This window comes from Malaclemys terrapin, chromosome 2, assembly GCF_027887155.1.
Source record: "Malaclemys terrapin pileata isolate rMalTer1 chromosome 2, rMalTer1.hap1, whole genome shotgun sequence".
In the NCBI taxonomy this organism is placed as follows: domain Eukaryota; kingdom Metazoa; phylum Chordata; order Testudines; family Emydidae; genus Malaclemys; species Malaclemys terrapin.
The window spans coordinates 141430134-141453282 of NC_071506.1; the positions used below are offsets into that span (position 1 = coordinate 141430134).

The 23149-nt window shown below is 51.2% G+C and overlaps 1 protein-coding gene across 1 annotated transcript in view; it reads right to left on the reverse strand.

Moving 5' to 3' along the window:
• Window positions 1-17537, reverse strand: part of NUDCD3 (NudC domain containing 3) — a 54436-nt gene extending 36899 nt beyond the window's left edge. Inside the window, exons 1-2 of the mRNA XM_054018221.1 lie at window positions 17138-17537; window positions 11401-11705 (exon numbers count right to left, since the gene is read on the reverse strand). Of these exons, the coding sequence (XP_053874196.1) occupies window positions 11401-11705; window positions 17138-17335 (503 nt within the window). The 5' untranslated portion in view covers window positions 17336-17537. The remainder of the gene's footprint in view (window positions 1-11400; window positions 11706-17137) is intronic.
• Between the last annotated feature and the right edge of the window lie 5612 nt (window positions 17538-23149).

Genomic DNA, 23149 nt, shown 5'->3' on the forward strand with positions numbered 1-23149 from the left:
CCAGCCCCCTGCCTTCACTAACAGGACCAAGTACTGATTTTGCCCCAGATCCCTAAGTGGCCCCCTCAAGGATTGAACTCACAACCCTGGGTTTGGCAGGCCAATGCTCAAACCACTGAGCTATCCCTCCCCCCAGGCTTGTTGTAACTACAGGTACGCATGCTGTGTCTGTCAGCTCTGGTTAATAGCCACTGGGCCCTCTGAAGGGCTAGAGACCCCGATTCAGATTTTTCCTTGCAGGGTTCTTAGCTACTGCAAAGATTCAGGAGAGAGATTTTTTTCCTCCATGTGCCAGGAGCTTTCCTCTTCTCCCCCAACAAATTCTGTTGGTCAGATATTTGCTCGTGTGAAACACACTCTCTCGCTCTCTTCAGGTGGTCTTCCACCCTTCTGCTTTGATTTCAACTTATTTATGGAGTGGCTCAGCAGAGAGTCGACTTTACTGACATTAAACTAGTTAAAATGTCACCGCCAGCTTGCAGAAAAACTCCACCTGGTCGTCAGTGGGTTTCACTACTGCTGGGAAATTTAGGTCAAGGATAGCAGGACATGCTACTTTTAGGAAAAGTCCCCTGGGATCTTTATTGATCACACAGCACTCACACACACTTGGGCTTTAAAGGTCTCCTTTGAGACACCCCCACATAGTGAACTGCACTGGATTCAGTTTTAGCTACCTTGAAGGATGAAGGACCAAACAATTCCTGACAGGATTTAAACCTACAATTCCAAGGAAATGTGGCCTTTCAAACCTGTAGACGCTTAAGCCATGCACAAGGTGACCTAGTCTGAATTTCCCCGCCACTTGAATATTGCATTAAAAAGTCTGAATTCTACTTAGTGATTTTCCACACCGAATTTCTCTATTTTGATGAGCATCGATATTTTAAGAAGGAAACTTATGTTTTATTAAAATCAGGTACACCTCTTCCTTCTGCCTCCAGCCCAGGGACTTTTTGCTTGTTAAGAGAAACAACAGAAATTTCATAGGTTTGGGGGTGGAGGTTGGTTGTTTCAGGGCCTGATTTTTGAGGCCAAGCACCCAAATCCCTTAGTGGCAGGCCATGACAAGGGGATGGAACTCCGGTGATGCTCTTAGCCTGATTAAAGCATTTGGAAATTGGGCCCTGAGTGTGATTTCACAACAGCTCTGAAGGGCTCGTAACTGCAAAGCCAGCCTGAGCCGTAGCTAGAGCTCCGGCACACATGTGACTCGAGGGTAGAGTGGAATCTCGTCTTAGAGACAAGTGTTTATCCCCTTTGAAAAACACTTCAGAACTTCACCATCACAGGAGAGGGCCTCTCTCCACCCATTGCAGTGTAGCGGTTGCCTGGGGGAAGAGAGGATCCAGGCACCAGGGGCCACAGGAAAGGTGGAGGAGAGCTAGTATAGCGGGCTCCTGTACCACAGGGGGTCACAGCTATGCCCAGCAGGGGGACTTGCTGCCTGAACAGTGCAAAGAGAGAACGCAACAGGACAAAGACTCTGCCCTGCAATACTGACTGCAGCCCCTTGACCTTGACGAGGGGGTCGTTTAGGGATCTGAGGCAAAAATGTGTCTGGGGATTGGTCCTGCTTTGAGCAGGGGGTTGGACTAGATGACCTCCTGAGGTCCCTTCCAATCCTGATATTCTATGATTCTACTCACAATAGCCTGCAGACTTTTGGGGTCAGGCTGGAGCCACCGAAATATACCACTGATTGTAACTATAATGGTCTGGTATTTGTGAGTCATCGGTGAATCCGAAATACCAAAGGGCCTTCAGAGGGAGAAATCAGCTGAAACTGGTTTCTGTACCGTGCAATGCCAGAGCAAGCAGAATGGGCCATTCAACACAGGAATCTGGGCAGCGCACAGCCAGTCCCCTTTACAACGAGTTAATAGTAAAGAGCTGCGGTCAACCCCACTCCTAAATGAGTCAATGCAAAACTTGCCTTCATTTCTCTCCCCTTCCAGCAGCTCGGGACAGCCATTTGAACTGCACTACCACGCAAGAGTACCAAGTGAAGTAGAAGAGGGTGGGAAGCCAGTCCCACCACTTGCTCCCCCAACGCTTCTGTTAAGAGCGCAGGGAGAAGTGGAGAAAGGTTCTTCTCCACATGGATCAATTTTCCCTTCTAGAGCGGCTGATGTAGCAAGCGCTTGTGACAATCAGTTCAGCTTCGGGCAGGCCAGGCTGTTCCTGAGCTGAAGCACTCTAGACTCTCATAGAAACTCTACAGGACTGAAACCATCATGCCCTGGAAACAGTTACTTTCACGCAGATGCCTCCAGGAATAGAAGCATTCACAATTGGGAGAGCTCACCACATTAACATGTTTCAGTTCAATTTTATTCCGCCTCTCGCTAGGGACAGAGAGTTGGAAAGCACACGAGTGATTTTGTAGGTCACCGGCGTTCCTATCCACCTACTTACTGGGAAGTTACAGCAGTGAACTTTACCTGCCCGGAGAGTGGCATTACCGAGTACATCACAAGCATCGCCAGGAGAGGGGCAAAGGTCAGGATGCCTAAGAGAGCTGGGATTTGACATAGCCCTGGCTGGCTGGACGACAGGAAGCACTACCTTGCCTTTCAGCGAAGAGTCTCCAAGCCCTTCCTAACAGACAATGATTAAGCCTCACTTGTCAGGCAACACCATGATCCCTGGTTTACAGATGGTGACACAGAACAGAAGTTACCTGGCGTCCCCCACGTCACAGGGGATAGGTCTGCACTGCAAAAACAAAGGTGGGTTCTTAGCCTGCATTAGCTAATGTGGATTAAAACAGCAGTGAAGACACAGCAACTCAGCTGCTCAAGTTCAACCCCAAGCAATTGGCAGTGCAGCATATGCAAAGTGAGTTAGCGGGAGAACTGAGACAGAACTTAGGAGTCCCCCGTTCTAACCATTCGACAATATTGTCTCCTAATGGTCTAGTTCTTTTCTAAATCTCTACAATCCTTTCATTTATTTCCCCTATAGCTCCAAGGGCTTTTCTAAAGCAAACAGATGTCTTGCTGCAGAACCCCCTGGGCCAGGGTTTTGGTTTGCTCTGGATCAGTGACCTGCAGTTGACATTCACATGTCACTGCATTACGAGTTCTCGGGCTGCAGCTGGAAAACCTTTCCCAAGCAATAAGGCACTGTGACTGCTCCCTTGGCTTCTGCTAGGTGTCTCACCAGGAGTCTTTTTTGGTGCTCTGATTCTGGGGCTTGGAAAGTTTCCAGCCACGTGTGAGCTACGAAAAGGAAGCAAGTGAAAACTGGGTCACACAGGTGCAGAGATTCGGCGGCTCCGAACTGACTGGTTTGCTCCATTCTTTGCCACGTGTCCCGCTAACGCAGGAAGAGCCCTGAGAGCTGTGGCTTCTTGTATTCCCTGCTGCCCATGAGGGAGACAGCAGTTGGGTAGAGTCACCATGGGTTGCGCCAGTGCAGGGGGCCCTGGTCATCTTTCCTCTCAGGGCCTCTCCCCGCTGCTGCCACCATCACTGGGAGCCTGGTATTTCTCCCTGCTGGGCCCATGCAGGCTGCCACAACCCCAGTTCCTCTCCTCCCCAAGAGCACATACCTCTCAAGATGTAACTCAGGATTTAACTCACTACCCCGGCCTCGTGTCAGAGCGGGGCCAGAGCCAGGTTGCCCAGGAAGCAGCGGAACAGGGTACAAAGGAGAGCTGTGCTGGGTTCTCTCAGTCTGCCAGGGTGTGGACCCCACCTCCCAATACTTTCAAATTGCGGAGAGCAGGGGCTCGATTTCTGAGCGTCACTAGGCTCCAGATCCCACAAGCTACTGCAGCAGAAGCGGAAAGACCTTGACTGCCACCTGCCCCCTAAACTTCAATCACAGCCAGCAACCAGTTTCTGCTTCTTCCATCTCCTCCTTTTAAGCCTCTCCTCTTTAAAGGGGTCTTTCCATCCCGCATAGATCCTGTAGGGTAGAGACCATCCATTTGGCTGAGCCTGGTAGATGCTGCTCCGTCCTTCCGCCCGAGAGCAGTGGGATGGAGTGGAGCAGCTCTATAGAGCTCCAGGCCCTGCCATGCAGAAAGCTTAGCCCTGAGTTCTGCCTGCTGGTAACCTATCACACCTCCCCACTGTCTGTGTACCCATCCCTCCTGCACGTGTCTCACTCAAGCTTCCCTTCTGCTCCCTTTCCCACTGCCCTCTTCCCCCAGAATGGTGCACGTAGTGCTCCCAGTATTCAGCACAGCCCCCAGCATGGAACTGACACAAGGCTGCTGGGCCAGAGGTGCCACGCTCTGTGCAAGAGCAGAACTGGTGCGAGCCTCTGGCTCTACTGCTGCTCGGAGCAGGTGGGAGATTCGCTTGCTACTCCTCCTGCCACACTCAGAAGACCCACCTGCTGTTGCTCAGGCACAGAGCAATTCCCTGTCTGAGCAAGAGCATTGTGAAACTGACCAGGACACACTTGGAAGCTGCCCCTCTGCAGGCACCAGTGAGGAAGTGCTGTGTGTGGAGGCGAGAGTGGGGGGGAGAAACTAGGTGTCTCTAGCTTCTGTTTGCCAGAAGCTGGGAATGAGCGACAGGGGATGGATGGATCACTTGATCTGTTCATTCACTCTGGGACACCTGGCACTGGCCACTGTCAGAAGACAGAACACTGGGCTAGATGGACCTTTGGTCTGACCCAGTCTGGACGTTCTTGTGTAACTATCCGGAGAGAGAATACATAACAGGGAAGATGAGACACCCACCATCCTGAATCATATTTAGACTCCCAATGATATTCACTTCACTCATCCTCCGGCCATTGCCGGCTCCTTGTGGCTTTCCAAACAGTTGTGTGGTTCTGGAAATTAACTAATTCCCAGAAAACACTGGGAAGCAGCTTCTTCTCGAGAGCGGCTAGCCCACCGCACAGCGATGAAGCACTAGGTCAGTATGAAAGTTCAGCCTCCTGCAGAGAAGCACTCGGAGAAGAACTGAGAGCCAGAGTCAAGAAGCATAAATAGAACTCAAAGGCCAGACTGCGCTGCGGTACATGTGGGAAGCCGGGCACTATTTTGAATGCTATGTGGCAAATGTATGCAGAGCCAAATCCAAGAAGGGGGCTGGGTGAGAAGGGAGATGCTCAAAATTAGGAGCTGAGCTCAAGCAGCATGAATGATGAAGAGAACGGCTTCTCGAAGCAGATGGGAATTGCTTGCGAAGAAGGGGGAGGGGGGAATTCACCACCTTGTGCAAGACACATGGCTGCAAACTAAGTGTTCTTTGCCCTGCTATGATCCTTCAGGAGCTGGAGACACCTCATCATGGGTGGGGTAGTGTTCATATGCCTGACAAAGCCCCCCAGGGATCAGCAGGCCAATGCTGGGGAGATGGACGTGCCCTCTATCACCTGCACTGACTAAGCCTAAGATGGTGCTGTTCCTGTCTCAGCACGGTGAAGTGAGGACGTGAGGCACAAGGGAGCCTGATCCTGATTAATGAGAGGTGGCTGCAGCCAGGCTACCAAGGAGTGCTGCAAGGAGTGCCAAGGGGGAGTGCAGAGCTAAGCGCTTCATTTGCGGGAGAGCGATCAAAGCCCACGTTCCCTCAGATGTGGTCATTCCACGCTCAACCGAAAGGGAGCAGGTGAGAGTACCAAGTGGCTTGAGATTTAGAAGAGTGGGAGATGTGCTCATGAGATACCCCGTGGACTGGAATGGTGGGTAGACACAGGCAGAAGTGCCAGGGAAACTTCTGTCCTGCAATGGGGCTGGGAATGGCCTGTATACATGGGTGGGTAAGAGTTGCATTGAAGAGGCCTTCACCACAACAGAGTCTCTCAAGGTACTTTTCTGGCCCCTATTCCCACAATATCTGAACCTCATCATCTTTAACATACGTACTCACACAAACACAAGGGCCCAGCTATTACTGCCACTGGAACTGAGGCCCAGAGAGACAAAGTGACTTGCCCAAGCCTCTCATCTACACAGTCCCTGGCAAGCGCCTATTCGGCACTATCCAGAAAGCAGAACCAAACCTGCTGCAGCCACGTAAAAGCCACGACCATACTGAGGCAGTTTATGAGAGGCGCCAGGATGCAAGCCCGGGAACCCAGGGGCTCATCCAGCCGCTGCTGGGGCTTGATGCAGCTGGGATGCTAAGTGCCCTAGATTTACACGGCACTAAAGTTTGGGGAACTAACACGTTTGGTTTTTTCTTTATTTCCCCTCCTCCCCTTCGGAGAAGAGAGGAAAAATATTTTTGTTTTATCTCATTTTTGCATTCAGCTAGCTGCTGGGGATGCGCATTATTCATGAGCTCCTACTAACCAGGCTGGTGGCGTTGAATTTTGTCGGGGGGGGGCAGGGAGCTGTGCAGAAGGAACTCGCTCTTTAAATTATTAATAGCCATTATCCGAGTGCCCTCGACTGTGACTGCAGCGCCACCCAGAGGCAGACAGCACTAGCTACAGTCAGCTCTGCAAAACAGCCCTATTCAGATTCTGCTGGCCCGGAATCTCTCAGTTTTGAGCAGCCCCTTTGAGCAGCGGGCGCCCCTGCACGACTTTGGGCTTGAGAGCTCCTCAGGCCGCTCCTCACCCGATTCTACTGATCCCTGCAATGACACAGCCATGCATACATTTGAGAGGAGGTGGGGAGAGGGTTGTCACGCAGGGGTTTTCAACGGGTTCAGGGCCAGATATGGAAAGAGGAGAACCAGCCTAGCTGGCAGAGGGGCTGTAGACACACAGTTGCTTAGTGACTGCCCTGAAGTAGCCCTTCTCACTCAGCAATGTCAGCAGCAAAGTTGTTCCCCAAAGCCTGGCTTTCCAGGGTGACAGCAGGCTGAAGAATGGCAGCCCAGCCTCTTGTACTCTTCCCTACAGACAGCTGAATATTCCTCTCCCAATAAGTGTTGCCCATTGTTGCCCATTACAGGGACCACGCACAGGACGAGGTCCTCATGACAAGGCCGTCTTTTTCTTGGATCTCCCCGTCACACACCACAGGGGACTGGAAGATCCAGGCTGCTAAAAGAATTTCCGATGCAGATACTGCAACACCATGTCTGCCAACACTCCCCGTCCCTAAAAGTGTGGCTTTTCCTGAAATCGCCCCCAGCGTGGCTCCTCTGAAGGGGCAGGCTGTACTGAAAGAAGCCGTGTCTCTTCCTGCTTTTTTCGCTTTGAGCCATTCTTTATCAAACAGGACAATACCCACCGCAGTTAGCCTCAGAAGATACAACGCTGGAGAAGCCCTACACAATCAGTTCCTCTCCAAGCTTAACCACGTCAGTCACTGTAGTAACACTAGCCACACAGACCTCACAGCAGCCAGGAGCTGCAGACAAATTCATTGGCTCTGCTGTAGAGTTCCCTGAAGATCCTGAAGGCTCAGCCCAGGTCCAGTGGCACTGAAACTACAGCTCCCACTAGACAGCCCAGCCCAGCCCGTTTGCTGGATACTTAGCTCAACCACACTGTTTAAACACCTGACTGTCCCATATGGGATGGAAGCTCCAGGGACAGCCCTTGAATACAAATTTATCAGGCGGTCAAAAAGACAGACCCAACTGGTCTTGGGCATCATGAGGTTGCACAGGGAGAGAGTTTGTCCCTGAGGTCCCACACCACTGGACTTGAGAAATTAAAGCCAACAACTTCAATTGCTCTTGGACACAAGTGCTGCTCACAGAACACGGCTGTAGCATGCTCATTCCAAGCCTCTCAGTTTGGCAGGGGTAGGCCTGCTCTTTTAGTCTCTCCAACAGACACTGTACCCATCAGCTCACACACATCCATAACAAGATGCATCCTATGCCCACTGCATCAATCTCCTTCCCTTAGTATCGCTTCTAATTCGTCTTGCTTATTTTCCCCAGTCTAGACATTTGTTCATAGGACTTTTGTTTATGGGGCCTTAAGTACCCACCCTTAAATACTCATTACTCCCAGCAACTACTGTCCTTATAGCAAGAGGACAACTCAGAAAATCAAACCTTAGTCCCACAGACTATTAACACAATAAATCTGAAATTAAACCTGAGTGCTAGTAGTTTGCATTCAGGTCTTTTTTTGCACACAGATTTAATTTTTCAGATGTATTTTTAGAAAGAGTCGGTTTTAGCCACACTAGCCAGGGCAGCGGCTGCATGGCAGGCTCAAGGGTTCTGCCACTTCTAACCGTTTTTTCCCCCGCAAATTTCATGCTAGTGAAAGGTGCCAGACTGACAGCCTGGAAGAATGAAGCTTTTATGCACAGGACAACTATAACTCTGGCAGCAGAACATCATTCTTTCCTTCCGTTCTCTTTCTACTTCCCTGAAGCTCTTGTTCCTTTCTAATCTTCCCATCCTTACTGCATTTAGTCCCACATGGGACTAACCCAGCAGCCCTCAGGGTGCACTCCTGCTTCACATCCTCTATCCTAGCAAACAGGAGGCAGAAGGCCACCTGGTTCTTTTATGTGGATCAAAGATGTCTTGGGTCAGACTCCTCACTAGAATCAAGTTGATCAGCCTCTCTCTTTCCAATGGCCTTTCCTCACTGGCCTCATTCATTACCAACATACATCATGTTTACCCAGGAAACCTAGAAGTGGAAGGCTCACTGGCTGTCACCAATCCGCTCAGCCACTTGGTTCCAGCTCCCAGGGATCGCTCTGTCCCATCCTTCCACTTGCTGCTGCACAAACTCAGCATGCAAGCTAGTTAGACTGTGCTGGCAAAAACACACTGTTCCAGCTGCCCTATCCTGAAGCACCAAAAGGCTCTGGAGGCCTATTTGTAGCGCTCCTAAGAGGAAAGCCACTCCAGGCACTCATCAACACAACCAGCCCTTTCAGCTTGTTTCCTCGTTACATGCATGCCAGCCCTGCTGTGAAACCGTGGCAGCTGTAAGGGGATAAAAATCAACACAACCTACTGTGCTGGAGAAGCTTCCTGTCCACTGCAGCCAGCGCATGTACAGCAGCTTTTCAAACTGCAATAAGCAGGGGTGGGGGAATAGGAGGGACTTTACTGCAATGCAAGGCCTTTCGCTTTTCATGCCTTTCCTCTACCAAAGAGATAGCATTTGGAGACAACGATGCAAGGACTTCCCATAATCCTTTGCCTGCAATATTCTGATCTGCTGATGAGGGGATGGTCCTGCCAAACACACTGTTGCTTGGGTAGAAATAGGAAGAAAAGGCACAGACAAGGGGGGGAAAAACATCTTTCACCATCTCTGGGAGTCCTGGCAGTGTCACACTATCCTTGGCCTGCCTTTGGGTGGTGGCTCTTGAGGGATGCCAGGGGATTGAAAATGAGCCCAGCCTGCAATGCCTTGAACTCTTAGCACCCAGACTCTCAAGAATGAAATGGTCTGTGTGCTCTGGGTTGGGGAGGCGGGGCAGAAGGCCATGATATGAGGAGCTGGACATTTGCCTTCCACCCCCAATAACAGCAACGTTTGAATAGACACAATATAAAGTCACTGGAGGGGCACGGAAGGCTATACATTCTGGATCCACCACTCATACAGCAGCTCTCTCAAACCACAGGAAAAGTACGTTAAGGATCAGACACACACACCCCACTATAAGAGCCAAAAAACACAGAGTTATGGTAATCCTTTTCTTCCGTTCTTTCTTTTGGCATTGTCTCCTCAGAGAGAAACATGGAACATCCCCATCCCTGAGGATTAGATGGAAATATTCAGTCCAGAGAGACTCACGTGTGGCCTTTAATACTTCATTAGCCTGGTGTCTTATTAACGCTTCTTTGCTGTTTACCATTAATTTAGTGCTCCTGAAAGGTACTGAATGGATACAGGAGATTGACAGCCCCCGTCACCAGGACAGCCCAGGCAACAGAAGTGCAAACTGCCCCTGCCTAACCGGCCTGACATTGCTGTGGCCCATTCGATCCTTGGCATCTCTTTGGAGGATGTCAGTAAAGGGGATCACACAGGCCCCATTATGAAGTGGACACCTGTCCATTAATTATCATACTGAATTTCATTTCACAAAGGCAGTTAAAGAGCCACCAACTGGTAACAACTTTCCCTCGTTAATCTGCTCTAGATCTGAATGGCTGATCTAGAGGCAAAATGCTTTATATGCCATCATCTGTCCCCTGCACCATCCAATCCCTCTCCACCATCCTCACATCCCCTGGTCTTTGTGGTTTGTATGGGCTGGGCAGGGCAGCCAGCTATCCAAAGAATCTGCCCTGATATATTCCCAGCAGTAGCTGTGCTTCTAGATCACTCAACATTCTAGAACAGTTCCTCCAGAGAGACAAGAGGGTATTACTTGGAGCAGAGCCCAGCTGAAACAGACACAGCTCCTCCCCACAAAATCACTCTAGGAAAGGGGAGACATTTTGACTTAGCCTTGCAAAGGGTCATTTGCCATTGTTTTAGGAGAGCCCAGGCCAGCAGAATGCTCCTCACTCACACAGGGGTAACAGACATCTGCACAGAGGCTTTAAAAACTGGCCAGTTCAAAAATGAAGAGAGTCCAGCTTTGCTCTGGAATGTATGCGCTGGCCTTGGCCTGAGCCAGGGAGATCTTCCACAGGGGAGAGAGAAACCCCAAGGAACAAAAGAAAACAACCTGACCTTCTGGTCCCATTGACACTGCAGCTCACACAATCAGCTTTATATATGGCTTGATTAATCAGCTGGTGTGCACCCAGGCCTGCAGCCTAGGCTGGGACAAGGTCATTTGTTTTGCTGTGAAGTTGGACCCTAACTGCGCTGGTATAACTAGTTTGGCTGGTCCTCCCTGCTCCCAGTTCTCTGTGTGGTAACCTCCCAGAGTGAACTGCCCCACGTGTCTCTGCTCTCGGTGCATGGCCAGAGTGCTCAAGGTGGACTGAGGGAGTTTGAAAGCAATGGGAGTTGGGCACTTAACTTCCCGAGGCATTATGGGATAGCTGACAAGGTTTTCCCTGAATGCATTGAAACACAGTCAAGTAGTAGAGTCCGTGGAGATGCACAAGCAGCACCACATCCCATATTGGGAGAAAAAAGATGCTTTGTGGCCTTGTCTCGACTGTGTGTGAGCTGACCATGGGGGAGGAAGGCCTAGCGACTTGGCTGAGCAAACAATTGTACTGCAGTGTTGTGAAGAGGGAGGTGCTAACAGACCACCTCCTCTGCTTAGAGGAGAGAAGAGAGCAGACAGACTGAAGTGCGCACAAAGGAGCAAAGAAATCAAATCTGAAGACTTTGCCATGCTTCTGTGAATCCATGTCACCTCCTCTGACTGATGGGCCTGACAAGGCTGGGGCTGTCCTGTGTCCCCACAACACAATGATCTCTGTTGGGAAGAATCTAAACACCACCCTGGAGAAGTGCAACCTTCCCACAACCCCATTACCTCATGAGCTAGGACTGAGGACTAGACTCTATTCAGAATGAGCTGCTTAGGCTTGCAACGGACACAAGGGAAGTACCATAACAAGAGACCCATACTTGGGCAATGCTGATGGCTGGGACTCCACTGGGGCAGCTGCTCCTGGTGGCTCTGTGGCCGCAGAGCTGTCCGCCGCTTCGGCTGTCTCCTCTGCTGCAGTGGGCTCTTGAGGCCTGGCGGCAGCCCCATCATCTGGGCCAGGGACTGGCTCTGGTGCCGAGTGGATCTCAACTTCCTGAGCTACAGCAGGCACTTTCATCCTCTCCGCTGCCGCTTCCTCCTCCCTTTTCCTCATCTTCTCCACAAGCTCCCGCTGCCTCTTCTCATCATCCTGACGGGCCAGGTGTTCAAAGTTCTTGAATGCCTGAAAGAGATAAAGCTAATCAAGCAAACAAGCAGGCAGCCAAGCCATCAATCCACAGCTACACCTCTACCCCAATATAACACGGTTGTGGGGAGTCAAAAATCCCTACCGTGTTATAGGTGAAACGCCGTTATATTGGGGTAGGGGGGCAAGGCTCCAGCGGTGATTTGGGGAGCCCCAGGCCCTTTAAATCACCAGCAAGCCCCGCTGCTGCAGCCCTGGGGTAGCGGCGGCAGGGCTCCAATGGTGATTTAAAGGGCCCGGGGCTCCCCACAGCAGCCAGAGCCCCGGGCCCTTTAAAGCGCCGCCAGAGCCCTGCTGCTACCACGCTATATGCGAACCCGTGTTATATCGGGTTGTGTTATAACGGGGTAGAGGTGTAATATGCGTCTATCTCAGAAGCAGACATGGTGCAGGGTTTGCACCTTGACACTAGAGGCACTGAGACTGGAAAAGAGACACTAGTTCAGTATAGCACTGCTTCTAACAGGAAACTGGTGACAGAAAGCATGCCTGCCTGGAGCAGTGAGCTGACAGATTCTTTAGGTGACACAGGAATAAGCAAATGTATTCTTCCATTTTCCGTGGACTGTACCTAAGTAGGAAACCTCCAGTGGGGTCATTGCTCTGAGGCAGCTCACTGTGGCTGCAGTTACCCTGAGACACGTACACCGTTCTCTCTCTCTCTCTCTCTCACAAACAACATTATATTGGTTCTTTCTCTTTTTTAATCTAAAACAGAAATGGGTTGGTTGGCATTGTGTGTGTGTAAAACAGAGTGGGAGGCTACTGGGGGGGTGGAAGATCAGAAGAGAGGCCAAAGGAGGGGTGATTAGAGAAGCCAGCAGTTTCCAACCTGCATCAGGCCTGCCTTCGTCTTCAGGTGCAATCTTGCCACTCCCCAACCCACCTGGTCTTGGCTACTTCTCCAATTGTACCACCTCACCCCTACCCTAACCCCACACTGGTTCCTCCCCTCCAAACTCCTCAGTTCACATGCTCACTGGGCTTTTGTTCTTAAATCCATACCTGCTAGTACTGCTGCCCGGTCAGGCTAGCAGAAAGCTGACGGAAGTAACATTGCCACAGTTCTAGAGAAGTCAGCAGTCCTGGGAATAGACACTGGACGGAGGAGCCAGGCTACAGGCGGGCTCAGTCAGAAGGGCAGAGCTCTCTCGAAAGGAGTGACATTGCCACCAGCAGCTCCCTCGGAGAAGAGCATATTAGTGAAGCCACAGCCTGAAACCAGGCACGGCCGCTCCATAAGAATCCCAGCGAGTGACTCACATGTGCTATTCATAGAGACCCACTCGGCCAGCTGCATTTCAATCATGAAACACAAACCAGCCCAAGGCAGAGCATTCAGAGACACGGCTCAGACCGTGCCCTTTAAATCAGGACAGGACCCAAAATCCTGAGCTGAGAAGGGAGGGTGACCTCTGAACTGGTCTGCAGCACAGTACCATTGGGAGCAGTGTCTCGGCTCTGAATGCCCATGGCTAGTGGAAAAAAACAGCATGTCCTGGAAGTGACTGAAGCCGGAGCCCAGAATGGCCTCTCTCTGGGGAAATTAAGATTTAGGCTACTGTGCAGTGGTTTGTTCTCACGCAGTCATTAGACCTGAGCTACTCCTCGGGGGGGAACATGACACAGTTTCTCATTTAGAAGATACACATTCTCTCCTCAACAGGCCGTAACACTTACTAGTCTGTCACCTCATTGGGCTGCTCCATGTGCACAGCAACTTCTCTACCTAATTCCTAGCACAGGCTGCAGAGTTCTCCAGTGGGGTCTACAGGCACCCTCACCTTTGGGGGCTCACAGGCTACAAGTCCAGGGATGAGATTCTGTACTTGCCTTGGGTCGCGCAGCACAAGCAGGGGGAGGGCAAAGGGGGCTTTATACCTCCTTTGCACACACAGGATTCTGGGCTGCCCCTGCAGACAGCACAGCCCCTAGCATGACTTTGGACAGGGTCTGCTCTAACTTACAGAAGTTGGCTACAGTTATTAATGGCTTCTCTGAAGCTCAGAATTCTTGGAATGACTCCCCTTACCATCTCTGGCTACTCGCCAGCAGTCTCTAATGGCAGGGGCTGCACATGGGGGTCTATGCCAGCCCTGTATTGAAGATATTCCCCAGGGGGCTGTTTTGTCCCCTTTCTGCCATCAAAGCAGCGGGGACAGGAGCTGAACCCCATAATGCAATGTTAAGCTGCAATGTATGATGTTAGGAGCCGAGGTCTCTGCAGATCTCAGTGCTCTATCAAAAGCAATGGCAGGTGCACTCTGTTCCATTTTCTGGAAAGCAGGGATGCTGCTCTCAAGCTGCTGTGGTGAGAGAGGCAGCAGCATTAGAAGGACGGAGAGGGAGTTGCTCTGAGTAGCTACTGCAGCTGGGCAGGGAAGCACAGAACTACAGTGACACAGCTTCCTTGTGCACTCCACCATCACCAACCCTAGTACAAGCCCACTGCCTATGTGGTCCTCTCATGCCCCTTGGCTCCTCCCCCTCAGTACGACCCTGTTTATTGAAACGTGATCTGCAAAGGAAACAACGGGTATGGGCTTTGTTTGCTACTTTATGCTGCCTAAAGCCCTGAAAAGCCGCCTGTTTACTCAAAGAGGGGGTTACCTGGTTTTTTAAACTGTCTTTTTGAACATTAGAAATATCAGACATTGCCTTCCCTGGTTTTCCTGGAGAACTGCTTGGAGAACTAATGAGATTATAACATCACAAGAGACCTGTAACCTGAGCAATTGAGAGGAAAGGGGATTGTTAATCAGACTTGTGAAAGTTACTAGTGACCCCCCCTTAACAGAGCAGCCTTTATGTCAACCAGCGGCCATTAGGGGGGAAGCAGACACTTCAAGTACACAGTAGCCTGAACTTTTCAACTGTTTTCCCTTCAAGGCCTTAAGGTAGTTGGAGCTGGTCCCAAGCCGGTTTTCACTGACCAGATAGCAAAAGCACGGGTCTGACCACCACCAATCAAGTGTTAACACTGCAAGGACCTTTGTCTGAATGTGTATAAAGGATCTGTAAAATGTGTGTAAGACAGAGTTTTTGTACCAAGGTGCAAAGCTCTCCTTTCTTCTGCAGAATAAAGCTACTCTTCCTTATCCCTGTCTGGCTGTTATTGGCTCTCAGCTAGGTGGACCCGATATTTCAGTAACAGACTGTTTAAAACTCGTTAGTTTGCCTCTATTTTTGTTCACACCAATTTAACGTAGACTCCTGTAAAACACTTGGAGTGAATGCTCTCCCTGAAAAATACATCTGTCCATTCCACTGGGGGGGATGAGAAAACTCCCACACCAGTTCTCTGGTCCTCCAGCAAAAGGCAAGGAAGGCAAGGCTTCAACGTTAATAACAAGAAGGAACAAAATAACTTCCAGGTCTCCTTTGTCCGTCATGACTCAGTAATAAAGGCACAAATCCATTTTTGCTCCTCTCTGCAGGTCACTTCTATGCTGCTTGCCTGCAACTCTGGAGTACCAGCTCCAAGTAGAGAGAGCTTTCTCTAAAGCAAGGTGATTTCAAACTTTCCACAGCATCACTAATTTGGCCACTTTGCAGGCTGGGTATTTAAGATTAGTGTCTGTGCCAGCATAGCACATTTATGCCTTCACATAAACACCATACTAAATGGGGCTGTGTTTATTTCAAATGTGCACTTTCAGATAAGGCATGCTTGTCCTGCACCTCACTGGAACATTATACTCAGCATTAAATTGTTAATTGAAAATGAATGCACATGTGTAGCAGGCAATTTCCAGTTCCTTAAAACTTTATTATGATAAGAAATACTTAATATCTGACACTTCTCGAGGGGCTTTTATGAGTCCCAGAATCCTTTGCAAACATGCACCGAGCCATACATGCCTGTAAGGTACTGTAGATAATTAAGAGTCTATTTTAACCGGGGGAGGGGATCCACTTGCTGAAGGTCACAAAGCAAGTTAGTGACAGAGCCAAGAATACAGTTCCAAATCTCTTGACCCCTAGCCCTCTGCTCCAACCACTAGACAATGCTCCTTTTCAACTTACTTAGAACAGAATAGCCTTGGGTGAGGGAACTTTTATAGACTATTGATTTCTAAGACATCAAGCACACCTCTGTAATGCTGTATAAATAACAAACCTGTCAAACCAACTGGTAAATATTGACACTGAAACCTAAAGTAGAGGTCTTCGATCCCTCCCTCTCAGCCAAGCTATGGTCAGATCCACGCGCTTTTCTCTCCAAAAGTGTCTCTCAAATTCCCCCCCTTCTCTGTCAATATCACTCTGACTTCTCCTCTTGCCTTGGCTACTGCAATCACTCTGTCAGGCATTTTTAACACCAACCTTATCCCCTCCAGTGTGTGCAAAATGTTGCTGTCAAGATCCTCTCATGCCCATTCCTCTCAGGAGTTCACCCACCATGCATCATTCCACTGGCTCTCCACTGTACTGTGCATCACATTCAAACTTCTTATCCTCTTCCATCATGCTGCCCTTGCCCACATCTCTGAAGTGATCCTTCATGTGCCCTCCTCTCCAACAGCAGCACCAACCGTGATCCTCCCTTCGTCTCTTCTCCTCAAACCTATCTCCCCTCATTCCAATTCCTCCCAAAACCTCACTTTTGATGTAGAACCTCTAAGACATGACAGGAGAGCAACGTAACCTGCAAATAACAAAGGAATTAAACAATCAGCTCTGTACTGATCAACCTCACAATCATCCTCCCCTCGCCATCCCCTTTGGGTGTTTACAGGGCTCACTTGTGTCACGGCACACAGACTGTACACTCCCCAGAGCAAGGCCTGGGTCTTTATTTGGTTGTGGACTGGCAAACATTTCTAGAAGCTTGAAAAATAAATACAAATAGTAACTCCACCCTTTGCTAGGGAGTCACTGGCCATGTGCAAACTGCTCATGTAACACAGCTGGCCCCACTCAGACCCTGGTGTAAGAATGCCACTAACCACCACTATACATCATGAGAACAACTGATGAAGGGCTGGTCCAACCCTCAGGGTGTCAGTGTCATGAACAACAACTGTTATACTCTGTGAGGGAAACCGACAAGGCTCTATGCTGGCCCACTCAAATTCTGGTGTGAGAGTCATTAATGCAATGCTGTCCCCATCCTTTCTGTTCTCTCGGTTCATCCTGGACTAACAGGGCAGAACTACACCGCTGAAGGTGCCATGGGGAAGCTGGAAGTTCTGGCAGTTGGGATAGAGATGGTTGGGGCTTGCGGCACTTGCAAAGGGGCGGGAGGCATGGCCCAGTTCATATCTGCCCGAGCCTTTGTCTAAGGCTGCCTGCAGACTCAGGCAGACGTCAGCGACCCCCTGGCCGAACAGCTCCTCTTACAGCCAGGAGGGTAAAAACTCCGCCTGGCTGCAGGGAACCCGGCCCCTGGCGAGGCCCCGGGTTACCTTGAGGGCCATGGTCTGCGCCACCCCGGGCGGGAAGCCCAGCCGGTCGTCCGGCCGCAGCAGGAGGCGGTAGAAGTCCGTCTTGCGGTAGAGGAAGCCGAAGAGGACGCCGAGGAACTCCTGGACGTTGCCCACGTGCTGCAGGATGCCCAGCAGCGCCTGGTCGTACATGTCGGTCATGGCAGGAGCCAGGTCCATGGCGGGGCCCCGCAGGGCTCGGGGAGCAGCGAGGGGGACGAGCCCAGGGGCCCCGCGGGTGGGGGAGGGGCCGGGACCCGGAAGCGCGAGGACGGGGTCGGCCCCGCCGAGTCTCTGGGGCGCGGGGGGAGGGGAGGGCTCCTCCAGGCCAGACTCCTCTGCTACCAGGGCAACCTAGCTTCCTCCTGCCAGGCACTTCCGGTCCCTCTGGACAGGTCCCGGCGGCGACTTCCGCTCGTCCCGCTCCGCTAAACGCTCCGGCCGGCAACCGATGCCGTTGCCATAGAGACACGCCCGCAGATCATTGAGATGAGACGGCGAGCTAGAGCGTCGCAGCAGCGCGTGACGGATTTGGACGCCATCTTGATAGTGGCAGAGCAGGGGCGGGGTTCCAGGGCTTCCCTGCCCGGGCCGGGGCTGCCCCGCTCTCTCCCGGGGGTGGGGGCGGGGCGTACTGCGGGGGGAGGGGCTAGCTCAGGGGTTTGCAAACTGGGGGTCGGGAGCCCTCGGTGGGTCACGAGGTTATTACATGGGGGGTCGCGACCTGTCAGCCTCCATCTCAAACCCTGCTTTGCCTCCAGCATTTATGTTAAATATATAAACAAGTGTGTTTAATTTATAAGGGGTGGGGGTTGGCTCTCAGAAGCTTCCTATGCGAAAGGGGTCACCAGTACAAAAGTTTAAGAACCACTGAGCTAGATGGATAGAGCTGGGGGCTGCTATCGGAAGGGGGCTGGCCTAAGGGATTGGGGGCAGGGCATTGGGTGGGGTTGGTTTGGCAGAGTTAGGGGAGGGTGTCGGGACGGGGCTGACCTGGGCGGCTGGCCTGGCCCCCAATTCCCCCCAGCCACACCTGCCCCCCGGCTTCACTCTCATTCTCTAGGTGTCATTTCTCATCCCATCCCAGACTAGTCTGCCACCAGGAGTGCTCCCCAATATTGGGCAGCCTGTGCTTGAGTCTGCAGAGAGCCTGAAACAGTAGCTCTGATGCCTGTCTCCTGCCACATCTCTGTCCGTGGATGTGTTGACTCTGAAACGAAGTCTATAGAAATGAGAACACAGAACGGCTTTGTTGCTGGGAAATGCATTGGAAACTTTATGTTTCCCCCTTTCTATTTATTTGCCCACAAATTTATGCTGGGCTTGCTACAGGGCACAGACCCTGGGGAACACTACTGATGCTATACAAAGCCCTATAGTCAAGAACCAGGACTGAGCTCTACAATGCAGACAGTGGGGTAGAAGGTAAAAGGGAGCGCTGGATTAGCAATGGCTTTTTTTTACATAGCACGGCTCTTCCCAAGACACAGAGGCAGGAACTTCCCCATTCATCTCAGTGTTAACTCTGAAACATGAAAATCCCCAATGATGGGGGATTCCACACTGTTCATCCACAAGCCCTTCCTGTTTTCTGGATCCCACCTGCTGCGGCCCAGTATCCCCATCCATTGCTCCTTGTGCAGCCCAGCTGCCATCGGCCCAATCCACTGGCCTGTAGTTTGCTGTCACTTCTTGCCATGGCACTCGATTCCCAGGTGAAATAGCTTCTTGGTTGGAGCCTCGTCCCATCACGGGCAGAACAGCCTGAGTTAGTTGCTGATCCCTTTCGACTGCTCAAGGCCCTTCCTGTTGGACCTGCTTCATGGTCACTCCTTTCCCCAGCTGGGACACTGCTGCTGTGCTATAGCTTCATGACTGTGCTCTAGCTCCTAACCACCTGGTCTCCGACTGATGCCGTCTGCCCCTGTGTCTCCCCACACTCTACATATCTAAATCTCCCTCTTGCAGCTTCACTAGGTGTACCCCTCCAACAGTTCCCACCCAGCCACACCTCTCCTGGCCTTCCCTGTGGTTCTGCACAGCAGCCTGCTGGGACCCCACCCAGTTGGCTTTATCTAGCCTCCTGGGCTGCCCCAGACTGCTAAGGCAAGGAGGAGTTGGCTTAGCTATAATGTGGGCCATGATCCCCCACCCTCATACCCTTTAAAAGATCCAAGGAGGCATCAGCCCAAGTCAGGAGCGGATTTACTATGAAACAAACCGTGCGGTGGCATGGGCCCCCAATGACAGGGGGCCCCCCAAAATGCAGGACAAATATCTGACAACCTGCCCCCGAGTCCCGACCGGCAGTGCAGCAGGGCACAGGCAGGCAGGCTGCCTGCATGCCGTGGCTGGTGGCCCCACGCTGCTCCCGGAAGCGGCCAGCAGCTGGCACATCACTGCATGCCCCTGGCGGGGGGAGAAGGGGAAGGAGGTGGCTCTTCTAGGTTCGGCTCACCACCCTAGGGTTAGGGTTCCTATGGTTAGGGCTCCCCTCCCTAGGGTTAAAACAAACCTAAGTACATCTTCACATAATGCATAGTCAAACTGGAACTAGTTGCCAGGGGAAGTTGTGAAGGCCAAAAATATAACTGGGTTAAAAATGAATTAGATACGTTCATGGAGGACAGGTCCACCAATGACTATTAGACAAGATGGTCAGGTATACAACCCCATGCTCTGGTTGTCCCTAACCTCTGCATGCCAGAAGCTGGGACTGGAAACAGAGGGTTGATCCTGTTCTGTTCATTCCCTCTGAAGCATCTAGCACCGAAGACAAGATACTGGGTTAGATGGACCCCTGCTCTGACCCAGCATGGCCGTTCTTATGCATTTAAATAGTTAATGTTAGGCACCTTGTTGTGAACATTTTTGTCTTTGTGGAAATGGGCACTGAAACAGGAGTGCCAGAACAAAGCAGGCTAGAGGGCCATAGTCCCATCACTTTTAAAAGTGGGATGGCTACACTCTCCCTCTTTGCTGGCTGTAAGGGCAAGCGATAGCGGGAGGCACGGCCGGCTCCAGGTACCAGCTTGCCAAGCAGGTGCTTGGGGCGGCTACTCTGGAGAGGGGCAGCACGTCCAGCTATTCGGCGGACGGTCCCTCACTCCTGCTCGGAGCGAAGGACCTTCCACCGAATTGCCGCTGCAGATCGCGAGCGCAATCACGGGTCCCCCCCCCTTGGGGCAGCAAAAACCCTGGAGCCGGCCCTGGGGGGAGGGAGAAGAGCGAGCAGGGCAGGGCCATGATTTGGGCACCAGTGTGCCCTCCCCCACTTTTAGGGAGCACCTACTGCTCCTGCATGGAAAGATCTGACCTCGTAAGGGAGCTGGCTATACCTGTGCCACTGTGAGATAAAGGAAATCTTGGCAGGTGCCAGAGAAAGTGGAGAGACTACAAGCCCATCCCCCTTGGTGCAGGATGCATGTTACTGCACCTGTCCGAGTCCCCTTAGAGTTTCCTCGATACTACTAGGGAAGAGGCAAATGAGCTAGATTCTCACCTGATTTATCCTAGTGTAAAACTGGAATAAATCTGGATTGTGCTGCATTTATTCCAGATTTACACTGGTGTATGCAAGATCAGAAGTTGGTCAATAAGCATGTTTACAAGCATAGGTGCCACCCTTTACCTCTTTCCTGTGGGTGCTTGACTCCCTTACCCCCGCCTCCATTCCAATGCCTTCCCCAAAGTCCCCAGCCCAGCTCCACCTCCTCCCTGCCCCTATTCCAACTCCTTCCCCAAATCCCTGCCCTGGCCCCACCTCTTTCCCTAAGCACGACACGTTCCCGCTCCTCCTCCTCCCTCCTGGAGTGCGGTAGGGTAACGGTTGGGTAGGAAGTGCTGGGAGGTAGGTGGAGGAGCGAGGACATGGCGCGCTCAGGGGAGGAGGAGATGGTGGGGTGGGGTGGGAGGAGCTTGGCTGCCAGTAGGTGCAAAGTACCCATTAATCTTTCCCCATGGGTGCTCCTGCCCCAGAGTACCCATGGAGTCAGCACCTACATTTACAAGTCGAACAAAATTCTGAGCTAAGCCAGTGGTTCTTACACTGGATATGTCTATACTGCACTTAAAAACCCACAGCTGACCCATCAGCTGACTTAGGCTTATGGGCTGTTTAATTGTGGTATAGACATGCAGGAGTGGGCTGCAGCCTGAGCCCTAGAACCCTCCCAGGCTCCTGGAGCCCAGGCTTCAGCCCCAGCCCACATGTCTACACTGCAGTACAGCAGGGACAGTAGGAATGTGGGAGCTAAGTTGTTTAAGACCCTAGCATGGAGAGGGCTAATCAGATGCAACAGTTCATCTGGCTGAGGTGAACCTGAAGCTATCATTATGAGTTCACCTCCTGCCAGTGTGCAGAGATTCTAGCTTTGTGTCTACATGAAGGAGAGTTCAAAACCAGGTGAGCTCCCTTGTTTTATTCCATAAAGCCAGTCACTCTTTGCTGGTTCAGATGCATGGGCAGGGGTTAGTTAACACAAACTGGCAAAGCTCAGCCTAAACTCAAACAAACACTTTACCCCACCTAGACAAACCCTGCTAAGAAACAGGCCCTTGCAGTTTAATATATAAATATAATCAGAGAAATAAATATCAGTGAGGGAGAGGAATTATTTAAGCTCAGTACCAATGTGGACACAAGAACAAATGGATATAAACTGACCATCAGGAAGTTTAGACTTGAAATTAGATGAAGATTTCTAACCATCAGAGGAGTGAAGTTCTGGAACAGCCTCCCAAGGGGAGCAGTGGGGGCAAAAGACATATCTGGCTTCAAGACTAAACTTGATAAGTTTATGGCGGGGATGGTATAGCTTAATTTTAGCAATTCATCTTTGACTACTAGTGGTAAATATGTCCAATGGTCTGTGATGGGATGGGATTGGAGTTACTACAGAGAATTCTTTCCTGGGTGTCTGGCTGGTGAGTCTTGCCCACATGCTCAGGGTTTAGCTGATCACCATATTTAGTGTCAGGAAAGAATTTTCCTCCAGAGCAGATTGGCAGAAGCCCTGGGGTTTTTTTTGGCCTTCCTCTGCAGTGTAGGGCACAGGTCACTTGCTGGAAGATTCTCTGCACCTTGAAGTCTTTAAACCATGATTTGGTGACTTCAATGGCTCAGACACAGGTTTGATACAGGGGTGGGTGAGATGCTGTGGCCTGCATTGTGCAGTAGGTCAGACTAGATCATAATGGTTCCTTCTGACCTTAAAGTCTATGAAAACATTGTAGCTATTCTGGCGCCAGTCCCTCTATATTAACTAACCTGTTTACACTCCAACTGGAGCTAGTCACTAGACAAGGCCAGGTCTCTTGCCTTTTGTTGGAGTATCACGGTGTGCAAGCAGCCTTGAACAATGGCAGAGGGATGTGAGCACTGCCTGCAGGGGGTTGGAGCATTGCCTAGCTCACTGCTCTGAGCAGACAACAAGCCAAGCCTGCCTCTGACAGGTCCCACTCCAACATGACGGGCCTGAAGCTAGGCTAGCTACCCATGCTCTCAGACAGCTCTAGATCTGGGCAAGAGGCCAGTAGGTCTCTCCCCCCCCCCCCCCCCCTAGAAGTTCAGTTTGAGTAGAACTGAGGCACTCTGTAGGCATGTGTTGATTTTCACCCACCCCTTTGAAAGCTGAACATTTTTAGGAAGAGGAAGATTTCCCCCCACTGTAGTGTTTGAAAAGGATGAAATGGAAAGAGCTGAACCAGGTCTAATTGCTCCTTATGCCAGCAATGAGTCCAACCCCTGCAGTGCTTCCCCAAGGGCTGAGGAGATGAGCCACTCAGCTGAGTGCCAAAGCACCACCTTCCCAGTCTAAGAGCCCAGCTGACCTTCCTCCCAGTGGTCAGAAACTCAAGCTTCAGTGAGCACACAGACCTCTCCAGGGTGCTGGCACATGAGCCCAAGTTGACCAAGGTTTGATCAGGCCAGCCCCATGAAAGACTCTGGGGCATTTTGCACTTTAAAAATGTTTATTTAGTTGGTTGCTCATT